Below are 13,575 nucleotides of genomic sequence, written 5' to 3'. Positions count from 1 at the left end.
GAGGGTAGTGTTAAGCATTTATTGTACACACACAGGCAATAAATGAGGAACATACACTCAAAGACTTAACTCCAGGCCAATAGGTTTTATTTAGAAAAATATATTTTCTTAATTTATTTTTAGAACCACAAGATTCAAATTTGAGGTAAGTACATAAAATGCAAGGTACTTCACACAGGTAAGTATAGAACTTTGATTTAAAACAGCAGTACACACAAGTTTGGTTAAAATGGCAATAAGCTATTTCAAAAGTGGGCACAGTGCAAAAATCAACAGTTCCTAAGGGAGGTAAGTTTGGTTAGGTTTCTCAGGTAAGTAAAGAACTTACTCAGTCAGTCTCCTGGGCATAGGCAGCCCATTGTTGGGGGTTCAAGGCAACCCCAAAGCCACAGCACCAGCAACACAGGGCCGGTCAGATGCAGAGGTCAAAGGAGGGCCCAAAACACATAGGTGCCTATGGGGAACAGGGGTGCTCAGGTTCCAGTCTGCTAGCAGGTAAGTTCCTGCGTCCTTGGGGAGCAGACCAGGGAGGTTTTGTAGAGCACTAGGGGGGGGGGACACACAAGCACACAAAACACACCCTCAGCGGCACAAGGGCAGCCGGGTGCAGTGTGCCAAGTAGGGGTTGGGTTTGCTATTGAAAGCAATGGAGGGACCCGGGGGTCACTCTGGCGATGCAGGCTGGGCTCAGGGGGGCTTCTCGGGCCAGCCACCGACTGGGCTAGGATGAGGGCCGCCTGCTGGTCACTCCTGCACTGGTAGGTGGTTCCTCTTGGTCCTGGGGGCTGATGGTGCAGTGCTTGGTCCAGGCGCCTGGTTCCTTTGTTACCAAGTAGTTGCGGTCAGGGAGAGCCTCTGGATCCTCGCTGCAGGCCTCGCTGTGGGGGTGCATGGGGGTCGACTCAGGGAGTCCATGTCATTTTAGTCGCCTAGGAGTCCTCTTTGCAGTGTTGGTTCTCCTGGACTCGAGCTGGGGGCGTCAGTTGCAGAGTGTGAAGACTCACTCTTCTGGCGGGAAGTGAGAGTCTCTTTAAAGTTGTTTCTTTGTTGCAAGTTTGTTGCTGTTTCTGAACAGTGCCGCTGTTCTCTGGAGGTTCTTGGTCCTTTGGGTGCAGGGCAGTCCTGAGTCCTCAGAGGTTGCTGGTCCCTCCGGATGCGTCGCTGTGCATGTTCTTTGAGTCTGGAGACAGGCCGGTAGGGCTGGGGCCAAGTCAGCTGTCATCTCCGTCATCTTTGCGGGGCTTTCAGGTCAGCAGTCCTTCTTGTTGTTGTAGGTTGCAGGAATCAGATTTTCTGGGTTCAGGGTCACCCCTAAATACTGAATTTAGGGGTGTGTTTAGGTCTGGGCCACACCCTCTCTGTGCCTGCCTCCCTGAGGGGAGGCACATCCCTATTCCTATTGGGGGAATCCTCCAAAACCAAGATGGAGGATTTCTAAAGGCAGGGGTCACCTCAGCTCAGGGCATCTTAGGGGCTGTATTGACTGGTAGGTGACTCCTCCTTTTTTTCCTCATTATCTCCTCTGGACTTGCCGCCAAAAGTGAGGGCTGTGTCCGGAGGGGCGGGCATCTCCACTAGCTGTGATGCCCTGGGGTGCTGTAGCAACAGGCATGAGCCTTTGAGGCTCACCGCCAGGTGTTACAGTTCCTGCATGGGGAGGGGAGAAGCACTTCCACCCAGTGCAGGCTTTATTCCTGGCCACAGTGACAAAGGCACTCACCCCATGTGGCCAGAAACTCATCTGGTTGTGGCAGGCTGGCATGACCTGGCCAGCCTAACACTAGGAGTCGGACTGGCATGCAGGGGCCATCTCTAAGATGCCCTCAGTGTGCATTTTGCAATAAATCCCACTCTGGCATCAGTGTGCATTTATTGTTCTGAGAAGTTTGATACCAAACTTCCCAGATTTCAGTGTAGCCATTATGGAACTGTGGAGTTTGTATTTGACAGACTCACAGACCATATACTCTTTGTGGCTACCCTGCACTTACAATGTCTAAGGTTTGGCTTAGACACTGTAGGGACATAGTGCTCATGCAGCTATGCCCTCACCTGTGATATGGTGCACCCTGCCTGCTAGAGGGGTGTCTTATGTATGCCATAGGTAGTGGATGGCACTCTGAGGGGAGTGCCGTGTCGACTAAGTCTTTTTCTCCCCACCAGCACACAGAAGCTGTGAGGCAGTGTGCATGTGCTGAGTGAGGGGTCTCAAGGGTGCCATAGTACATGCTGCAGCCCTTAGAGACCTTCCCTGGCCACAGGGCCCTTGGTACCCGGGGTACCAGTTACAAGGGACTTATCTGTGTGCCAGGGCTGTGCCAATTGTGGGAACAAAGGTACAGTATAGGGAAAGAACACTGGTGCTGGCAGCACACTTTCAATCATAACTGGCATCAACAAAAGGCAAAACGTTAAGGGGTAACCATAACAAGGGAGGCATTTCCCAACAGCGTCCCATTCTCTATCTGTTCAGGGCCTGGTCAGATCACTCTCCCAACTGGCCTGCAATACGGTGCAGGTATGAACTGTGCGCGTCCGGAGTGCGTTGGTGAACCAATATATCAACTGTCTACGATACACCATAACCTGCATGTATTGTGCAGTAGGTGCATTGACAATTCAACAGAAATGTCCACCCAATGCCGAGATAGTGTTGCTATCAAGGAGTTGTGCAACAAAGACTACCCTGGTGACAGCCCTGTCTCCTTAGCTAGTGTATCCAGTGGGGTTAGCACGCCCTCGTTGTATAGATCTCCCAGCGTATGTAGCCCAGCACCATGCCAAGTTTCCATCTCCGACTTAGTCTTGAGTCATGCACCCCGCGCATGCCCAGCCGAGCCAATGCTGGGGTACAAGGAGTGACTGTGTGTGTGTGTAAGGCTTAAGTACCTGTGATAACAGCGATGGAGCACCCTCACCCACGCAATGGGGTGAAATAGAAGAGGCACCTCAGATAATGTCCAGCGCTGCATCACTGCAGCGAGTCTGACAACTGGAGTCCCGAGATCCACCTAGCCGCCCACTGCAGCTGGGAAGCCAGGTAGTATTGCTCCATGTTCAGCACCGCTAGACCACCCCGATCTGAAAGAGCCGCACCAGTCCTGACCCTGAGCTTAAGCTGGGTATATAACAGTTTGACCAACCGCAAGAAGCTGGAGCCAAGGCCAAAACTACGCAGCACCTCAAACAAGAAGGGCCATTCTAATGAGTCAAAGGCCTTTACCAGGTCTAATACCATACAGCCCGCCCTAGTCCAGTCCTGGGTCGAGTACCTCATGACCTGAAATAGGTGACTGATATTCAAGGAAGTGCGTGCCGGCACAAAGCCGTTCTGATCGGGGTGTATCAACTGCGATACCAAGGGGCGCCAGCCGCGTTGCCAGAATTTTAGCCAGAATTTATAATCTGTGTTAAGCATCGCAAGTGGTATATAGGAACCCAGCTCTGCTGGATATTTGCCAAGTTTGGGAAGAGATATCAGTAGCGCCTCCCGCTGCAATGCAGTCAGTGATGCCCCCTCTAATGTCCCTTCGTATAGCCGCAGCAGGTCAGGTGCGATCACAGCGGAGAATGTTTTATAGAACTCCGAAAGAAAAGCTGTCAGGGCCTCTGGTTTTGTCAGCAGCTAAAGCTTGTACACTATCTTGCATCTCTGGTAGCATTAATGGCTCATCTAGCACCACCTGCTGTTTCTCTATTAGTCGGGGCAGAGGGAGCGGGGAAAAGAACTCCCGATAATCCGCTGGTCCCGCTGTTGTCGTCGATTGATAGAGGGCTGTGTAATGGCGTGTGAGTTCATTGTGTATCTCACCCTGGGTGTAGAGCATATTGCCCCCACTAAGCGCAGATCCAGAATAGGGGTGTGGTCCTGCTGTTGGTGGATCAGCCAAGCTAACAGCCTACCTGACCAGTCAGCCGCAGCATGCGTGCGAGCTGAGTGGGCTGCATAGTTGAGACAGCGCAACCTCTCCACCAGATACATGCGTTCTGCCCGTTTGGATGCAAGTCTACGAGCTCCTAGATAGTTCTACAATTGACCAGCCTTGGGAGTAATGTCGTTCAATTTACCCTCCTGTTAGCAAGTCTTGTCTGCCAGCTTGCGATGGTCCGCATGGAGCAGTGTGAGGTCGCTAGTCACCTTGTCAATCTTGCTCTCCTGCGAAGTTTGTGTTTGGTTCAGGAATGTGCCAATGTGCTCCACTGCCACCAGCGCCACGTCCAGTTTATGGGTATTTGAGGCCGAGGCATCAGATCTCAGAGCCTGTTGGTTTCTCCCCATCCCAGAGCAGATATGGCTCATTTTGACAGCTGCAGAGCCCTGGCAGCCCAGGCTCATAGGGCCAAGCGTTCTGAGTTGCAGCGCAACAACCTTTAGTTCACAGTATTCTGGGGGCCTGGAACATGGGGGGCCCTCTTGCTTGCACAGCGTGGAAACCACTTCACTGCTATACAGCGTCTATCCCAGTCTCAACTCCAGTCTCCGCTTGAAAGGCCTTCTTGGCGACCACCCTCATCTCAACCTTTTTGGTCTGGTTGACTGTTCCTCCAGTTTATGAGGCCCTGGAGCAATAGCGTCACCTGGATTCAGGGCCCCCTATCCGCACCCAGGTTCCACTTCTGGGGCCCAACTAAGCAGGGTAGGGAAGGTGGAGGCAAGCGACCCACTCCAGTCTCCCAGTTTGTGCCCCAAACACCGAGTCCAGCCAGATACCAGGCCCAGCCAATGGAGGTCTCCTCGCTATGTAGGCCCATGAGGCGAGGCACAGGGATCGCCTGACGGCCAGGGAGAGGTCCCCAGTCCGGGCCAGGCCTCTGGACATGGGCTTCCTCCGGGCTGCCCATCAGGTGTCCCTGTTTCCCTCCCCCCCCCTCAACCCTCCACTGGCCCACTCACCGTCGCTCATCTTTACCCCATCTGCCGCAGTCTTCTCCGCTCCGAGGAGGGCCACCCAGGGCTGAATTATCAGCGCACAGTCCGCCTAGGGCAGGCCCCGTCTTCCTCCGGCCAAGTCACGCAGGCTCCAGCGACACTGGCGCCACTCCCGGCATCCAGCTCTCGCCCTTCTCGGCTGGCGTTTTCAGGCCCCCACGGGCTCTTTCTGCCTGCCTGCCGTGTTGCAGCGACTAGCCTCTTGCCTAATAGCGGATAAGAGACAGATTATTGGGGCTTTGCCACCCACAGAGCCTCGTTAATCCACATCCACCATCTTGGCTAATCAAGCTACGCCCCTGAAGCAGTGGGTTTCATTTTTAAAACATTATATAAAGCAGGTCTCTCTATAGGTTCTTCAATTTTTCATACAAATCAACTGCAAACCATTAGTTTTCCGTATTTTTTGACAGCTGACTTGGTGAAAACAATATTGCTTGCATTTCTACTCATACATTTTGAAGTTTGTGTTCTGTATATGGTAGGCAAATGCAAATATTGTGCATCAACAAAATGTTGATGTACTTGGAAAATGATGAGGACAGTGATTTTTTTTTTAGGTTTTGTGGTCACTCTACCTATTTTGAATCTGGTCGCCTAGTTTATGAAGGCAAACATAGTAAATTGTACCTACAAATTGCAGGGCCCTCTTCAGAGCCGACTAGTGAGGCTTTCTGCGTTAAAGTACTGGGCTAATAATTCAAAATGTACATTTAGCATAATGAACTTTGACTGACACTGCATTGGTAGTAATTGCCCTGAGAGCCAGGCAGCTAACACTTTTGTCTATTCTTTGATGGCATGCTTCAGTTCCTGTAGACCTGTGTTTGTGGACTTTCAATGTGGGCAAAATTACTAGATATGGACAACAACTGAGCAGAGATAGGATTAAAAGGTTGGCATGGTTATGCCACTTTAAGCCCTTCTGACTTCGGCCCTTGCCTCTTTGTGCTGTTCTTTCATAGCACTGCTCGTATTCTTGTCTATCAGGTCACCTATTTAATAGGTGCCATGACCATGAGGGTGTAATTTAAAATGTCTGCGCAAATGTTAATTTGCAGTGGAACGTGACTGTAACCCAGGATATGTAGTGGAAAAGATGGACAAGCATAAAAAGAGTGAAAAACTGTAGAAATCCAACTGTTGTGGGCAGCTTGAGCTGTTGATAGCAGTTGTTTGTGGGCACAATCAGATATGGGGTCCCCCTCCCTTTTAAATGTTATAATTGGCGACAGTGGTTGATGCTGTGAAAATATGGCCCCATAATATTAATGTAGAAATGTGTCACTTTACTTTTCCTTATTTACAAAATGATTACATAGGCATGAAATGTGGCTCTGGCCATTGTGCTGCACTTCTATAAGGACATGTTGGTCTACTGCTCTGACTATGCTTCATACACTACCTTTTACCTGGCTAAAGAAGCTGTATGATTATAATGATGCCATTTTAGAGAGACATAATACAAGTATTTTGATTAATGTATTCTGCTATTATTTGCTTTTGTACTTTATTTACATTTATTGTAAGACATTCACTGTATTTATTGGTTGTGTTTTCCTTTTTTCTTTCTGTAGATTTTGACTTGTAATCTGCCAATCTTTTATTTTAGGGGTATGGATTCAAGCCAAAATACGATGGTGATGACCTCACATATACAGTACGGAATCTTAGAAGAAGTACAACGTATAAATTTAGGGTAAGTCATAATTGTTTCTGCAGGTCCACAGTTGACATTTCGGGTGTTTATTGACCCACCTTAAGCATTCAAAAGAGATGGAACCTTCCAATGCTTCAGTGTTTTAAAATCATTTTTGGCCATAAGTGCAGAGGGAGTTTCAAAAAGGGAGGCTCTCATAAGTATGTAAGTACCATTGGTTTCACTGAGGGGGGCATTGGCACGCTAAACTAGACCCCCAAGAGCACAGGCCTTTACTCCCCACTGAAGAGTGGCGCTGCCAGTGGGCTTCATGGGTTGCATGACTATTGTTGATATCACTTGCTGTTTCAAAGTCTGCAGGGCACATGCTTGTGGAGGACTCCCACTGTGGTAAAGGATGCAAGGCCTTGGATGGTTCTTGTCTCCCTGGGCTTCAAGCAAAGCAGTACACAAAGAGGAGTTAGATTTTTTTACCCGTTCAGCCATACAGGGTTTGTACGTGTATGTGGGAATGTATGGACGGATTACATTACAGTCACAGATTGTCAGGAAGCAAAGTAAACATTTGTTGCATTACAGGGACTACCAAACTCTTTTTGTTGAACATTTTATTGACATTTTCTTTTTAACAACTGAGACCAGTAACTCAGTAGCTTGGCAACAACACTGCAATGTCACTGCAAGATGCAGCATTTCAAACAGTTATTTTGACTTGTAGCATACCTAGCTCCTCCAGACATGGAATCCGTAATTACAACTTCTTCAGTGGCTGGGGTCTTGATTGTTAATTATATATGCTGTTGTTTCTCAGGGTCATATATGTAAAAATAAAGCTTGAACAAACCATATAATTTCTCTAATTCCAGTTTGTTTTGCCCATCTACCTCACGTGTTATCAAAATGTTTTAAGCACCCACCTACTTAATATACTGCCTTCTCAGCATTCGTGCATCCGTCCATATTGCGTCCCCATTCTAAAATGGTTGGTGGTGCTGAGCTTCCCGTTCCCTTGCTATGTTTCTCGTAGCTACAATGATACCCTGGTTCACCAATAGCCTGTGATATCTATATAAGTCTGTTGCATCCCAAAACTCCAGAATTAGGTATGTAATGATACATTTTACCACAGATTCTTTGCCAGTAGCCGTTTAGTTTGGGGCGTGCGATAGTGTGTGTTATAAGATTCCTCTGTACACCCCTCTCCAAACCTCTGTTAACATATCTTATCGTCTGCCCATCTGAATTATACAAGTGCACTCTGGTGCAGTATAGCCTGTGAAGGATTTTATGTTGGATCAACCTTATTTCACAGAGACCTCCCTGGTAAATTTGAAGGATTCTACTTAGGTTTCTTCCTCCATCTCCCCAAAGTCATGCTCCCGTCTAGCTTTTGGGTGTTGGCAGCTACTGTGGGTGTTTACTATAAGCATGATGTATGTCAGTGATACCTCCTTACTTGTCATGTCCAGAGTTAACAGCCTCCTCCCTTGGCGGGAGTTCTTCATGGTGTCTTCACCACATGTTTCAACACCCACTCTCCTTGCCAGCGCTACCAAATGCCAGTACCAGTACGACCTACTTACTATCACACTCGGGCATATGTGACAAAATGGAGCATTTCTGGCCATCTTCATCTCTAAGTATGGCCTGGAGGTGCTGATAGTATTTGTTATGTAGTTTGCACTTTTAAATTGTCTGCTGATGTTTAAAAATAAACAAACAGTGCCACCAGGTGGTGGATAAATCTGTGGTGGTGTCAAGAAATCAGTGCCAGTTCTGACCACATGCAAACACTGGCACAAATGAAGCCCTAACATAGATATCCCAGTTCAGTCCCAACTTTGAAAACCTGTTAGGAAGACCATGCTTCTAATGGTGTTTTTGTTTTTAGGAGTGTTGTTGGTTTCCACTCCATTTACCTGTTGAGCCTATTCCAAATCCCAGTTACCACAGCAGTAGCCAGTCGTGCTTTACTGGGTAGTGTGCCCCTATAAAGCACATGTAAAGAACCCTTAGCTCCCAGTGCAAACCTATCTACTCTACACACAGGTCTATCTAAAAGGGCAAAGGCCAAGTCATTCTCCACACAAAACTATGCTGCTTTGTTAAAAAAAAAAAAATCAGGAGTGTTATCAGTGCTTCATAGATGGATCGCTGAAAATGTTCAGGGCTATCCTTGCGGCAGCATCTCTCCAAAATCATGACAATTTTATTTGTGCTAGAATCTATCGGGTACATCTTCTGCTATGTTTGTATTATGTATAATAGTTTTGGAAGAGTCACTGCTTTGTAGAGGGCAGATCTGCCTTATAGCGAGAAGGGAAGTTTGCTCCAGTGGAAGACGTCAGTCTCAACTTTATGCATTAGTTGTACTAACTTGTCTCTGTGGGTAGCAAGGGGATGGGGGTGGGCTAGAGTGCCCTGCTCCAAAACAGCCACACTGCTTTCAGGCTGCTTGTGTCGGCCAAGAATCCTGTTAAATTCAACACATTTGAGCACGAAACCTCGGGTTGGTGGAGCCTGAGGAGTCTGGCACCCAGGCCAATTTCCCCTTCTTGATTGGGTCTATTGTGGCATGCTGGAGATGCCCTTAATGATAAAGCCTGTGGTCAGCTTAGGTTGCAGATGAGAGGCACTTTCGGAATCGTGATGCCGAAATCAAGTGAAAGTGCGATGTGCGGAGTGACACTGCTTTCCGTCCGGAGGCTGAAGGATGGAATTGCACTGTGCCAGAGCTCAGGAAAGAACACTGATCCTTATGGTGGCCTGCTCAAGCTGCTAGGCACCTGAACAGTGCTGGAAGGGTGGGGTTGCTGCGGCCTAGATCCTGCAAGCCTTGTAAAAACTAACAAATACTGTAGGGACCCCAGAGGTGTGAGGGCACTGAGCCTTCTGTGCAGCACAGGTCCAGGATCCAAAAATCTATAACTCCCCCCCACGGAGTTGGTGGCTAGGGGGCTCAGCCTTGACTGGCCCGAGACGTGGCCACGCCACAGATTGAGAGGTGCAGGCTAGTGACCCAGCTTGATCCTATGAAGAGTGGGAAACCCAATAGAGCATCAAAAGAGTGTATTCCTTGCTCTTTACCCTCAAGAGTAGGCTACATTGGGGAAGAGGAACAAGAAACAGGACAAACTGAGCTTTGACTCAAAGAAAGCCACCAGCATCCTTTCCATGGACCGGATGGGTTGAACTCAGAGACTGAAAAACCTGACATACGATCTCTACTAAAGCATATGCAAAAGAGTATACCTTTAATAGATAACAAACTCTACACCCTGGCCCTGAGGGTGGATACAATGGTGGCCACGCTTACAACGCAAGAAAAGTGAATAGCAGCTGCTGAAATGAGACTATCAACTATTGAAGACAACACTGGGGGCACGAATGAGAAGCTGCTTGATAGGCACAAGCTCCTGAATGTGATCAAACCTAAAAATGAAGACTTGGAGGCCAGATCACAGCGCAGTGATCTGCGCCTAGTAGGTCTCTCAGAATCCATGAATACAAGGAATAGAGCCGACTATGAGAAAGTCTTTCTTAAATGCCTCTTTGGTGCCGAGGCTCTCTTCCTGCTGTTTGTCATGGAGGTGGTCCATAGCTCTTTGGGACCATGGCCTACGCCAGGGGCGCAGCCAAGACCCGTCATAGCCTGCCTGTTCAACTATCAAGACAGGAATACAGTTCTGTGCTTTGCCAGTGAGAAACAGCCCCTGTTGCATGAGGGGCCGTCCTGTCCCTATATCCAGATTTCACCTAAGCAGTTCAGGAGGCCAAGCGTGAACACCTACTTTGTAAGTGCAAGTTGCGTCAGGCAGCTATTCCAATTGCTATGGTGTACCCAGCCTGTTTCAAGGTCACATATCGGAGTAAACCCAACATATTTGCAAACCCTCAGGCTGACTCGCAATTCATGAAGAAGCTGCATGCAATAGCACACTAAATGATGTACATAGCCATTTCAGATACTTGATGCTTGTCACGATCTTTAGTAACAAGCGCTACTCACCATATCGTAAAACAAGAAGAGCATATACAGTTGACGTCAAAGCACACTAACACTACTCCCTTTCACTTTCTAAGGTGGAATATACATGCATTAAATAAGGCCAGACAGATGGGTGCCTACTTAGACTGCCACAAGATTGACATAGCACTCCTACAAGAGACACACATAGGCAAACAACAAAATCTCTCATATTTGCGGCAAGATGGTGCTGTCATAGATCACTGGCCAATTACTATGCAAGAGGAACCACTGTGGACTGCCTTTTATGCTCATGCACAAAGAAAATTAAGCACATGGATGACACAGTATTACACAAGCCTGCATAGCTGGGCAGCACATCAGTCATTAACACCACATGGACCTAATTCAGACAAGCCCAACTTCATTCATCACATGTGGTGGAGATGATACACCCTGGCACCCAGCACAGTGCTATGGGGAGGTGACTTTAATTTGGTACTGAACAAGCATCTAGATAGCTCACACCCAGAGACTTGCATGCGCAATGTCGCAGCTGCAGCCCTCAAAGACGTTTAGCTATGCTTAACCTTATTGACTTATGAAGACATAGATATACAGACAAAAAGAAGGGCACACACGTTTCAACTGTCCATGACTCCTGGGCCTGAATAGACTACTGGGTGGCTTTGAGTGGTATCTGCGGCTGGATGACACATATCAAACACCTTCAACTTACATATTCAAACCACTCACCTATCAAGCTAATTATTGAATCTTCAGACACTACACATTTTTAAAGGTAATGAGGCTTCAGTCACGTCCTCGGGCCTGTTGTGGTATGCATTTAAAGAGCATATATGGGGCATCTTCATCGCAAACCAACATGGGGGACACAGAGCTGTTCTGAACACACTCAACACTCTGCAGCGCAAGCTTCAGGCTCTAGAGCAGCAGTGCCAAACCAAGCCTTCCACTGATGGTAAATATACGGCCCAGATTACCCGATTTTAAAGAAGAGGCAAGTAGGGAGGTAAAACGTATGCACTAATTCCCTACTGCTAATACATATGGGGAGGTGGATTGACGGAGCATGACTTTGGCACTGTTGGTATGTCAAATTCGGGTGGAAAGAGAAGGGGGTAACACATTGTATAATTCAGAAGTTATACTACATGAGCTTGCTGACCATTACACAAGTCTATATAAAACATGCATGAATAGATCGCCGGACGAATACACCACTCAATTTAATCAAATTGCTCTGGTGTGGCTGGAAGGACCCCACTGTCAATTCCTAGAAGTGCTCATATCATTTGATGAGATTACATCTGACGGATTTCCAGCTGAATTCTATAAATCATATAGGTGGTGATTCTAACCCTGGCGGTAAAAACCGCCAGGGCGAATGACCGCGGTAGCACCGCCAACAGGCTGGCGGTGCACCGCTGGGCATTCTGACCGCGGCGGTTCAGCCGCGGCCAGAAACGGAAAGTCGGCGGTGTACCGCCGACTTTCCGCTGCCCTTGAGAATCCTCCATGGCGGCGGAGCGCGCTCCGCCGCCATGGGGATTCTGACACCCCCTACCGCCATCCTGTTCATGGCGGGTCTCCCGCCAGGAACAGGATGGCGGTAGGGGGTACAGAGGGGCCCCTGGGGGCCCCTGCAGTGCCCATGCCAATGGCATGGGCACTGCAGGGGCCCCCGTAAGAGGGCCCCAAAAAGAATTTCAGTGTCTGCCTAGCAGACACTGAAATTCGCGACGGGTGCTACTGCACCCGTCGCACTCAGGCAACTCCGCCGGCTCCATTCGGAGCCGGCTTCATCGTTGCTGGGTCTTTCCCGCTGTGCTGGCGGGCGACCGCCGCCCGCCGCGGTTAGAATCACCGCCATAATCCCTTACTGGTACTCAAACTTCAGCAAATGTTTGATGAGACACTGAAGAGTGGTACCCTACCTCACTCCTTCCAAAACAGGCAAACAGCCACAATATACTGACTCGTACAGACACTTTCACTCATAAACACTGACTCAAAGTTCATAAAGTCCTTAGCGAATAGGATCTTAGTGCTTCTTCTCCATCGCGATCCTTCCTGATCTTGTGGGATTTATACCAGTCCGATCCACGACCCACAGTTTGAGAACAGTATTTGCATTACTACACTCGCGAGACCCAGAACAAAAAGCAGTGGCAATTTTTTGGGAAGTATGGTGTTCCCTCAACTATTCATACACTTAATACATGTATTTTATGCTATTATACGAAGGCGGCAGTTAAATGGACTGCTGCCAGACCCCTTTACAATTCAAAGTGGCATCCAGCAAGGAAGCCCACTATTCTCCCTCCTATATGCCACAGCGACCAAGCCTCTGGCATGTGCCATCTGACAGTTACATGGCCACAGCGCATTGCATTCTTCTCCTGTAATTAAATAGTGTCCTTTTACATGGATTAAATATCCGGTCATACACAAATTCACACTGTTAAAGGCAATTTCACCCATAACAATAAATTGGAACAAATCCACAGTTTTTTTTTTTTTTTTCATGCCAGCAATGACAATCCAGCAACTTGGCTTCCCTCTTCCATTGTGCCTCACATTGGTCAAGTTCCTGGGCATCTGCATCAGCCATGGAATGCAGACAGTAATTATAGAAAACTACGGCACTGTGATAGCAAAAATCAAAGACTAAGGCCCTCATTTCAACATTGGCGGTATCGACTGCCTACCGCCACAGCAACATCTGCCAACATACTGCTGCCGTGGCTACCAGCCGTCTACCACTATCATGACCGCCGACAGTATTCCGCCAGAATGCTGGTGAAACACCGCCGACGGTCATGACGGTGGTAAGGCGGCCCTACTGACAGCAGCACCGCCATGCCAGCAAAACACCGCCAACCGTATCAGGAGCAAGGATACAGGCTGGTGGTGTTTTGCTGGTGGACGCTGCTGCTGACAGCACCGCCGTGGACCATCTCCAGCCGGAGGACCCCTAGCAAGCAGGTAAGTCAG

At 48.4% G+C, this 13,575-nt stretch overlaps 1 protein-coding gene across 2 annotated transcripts in view; it reads left to right on the top strand.

Annotated features, from left to right (window-relative positions):
• Window positions 1-13,575, top strand: part of FNDC3A (fibronectin type III domain containing 3A) — a 1,418,915-nt gene that overhangs the window by 901,223 nt on the left and 504,117 nt on the right. For both annotated transcript variants that reach the window (XM_069205374.1, XM_069205375.1), the window contains one exon: window positions 6,543-6,629. In XM_069205374.1, coding sequence (XP_069061475.1) covers window positions 6,543-6,629 — 87 coding nt within the window. The remainder of the gene's footprint in view (window positions 1-6,542; window positions 6,630-13,575) is intronic.

This window comes from Pleurodeles waltl, chromosome 8 (genome assembly GCF_031143425.1).
Source record: "Pleurodeles waltl isolate 20211129_DDA chromosome 8, aPleWal1.hap1.20221129, whole genome shotgun sequence".
Taxonomy (NCBI): domain Eukaryota; kingdom Metazoa; phylum Chordata; class Amphibia; order Caudata; family Salamandridae; genus Pleurodeles; species Pleurodeles waltl.
Note: the sequence above shows the minus strand (reverse complement) of the source record. Positions and strands in the feature narration are given on the sequence as shown.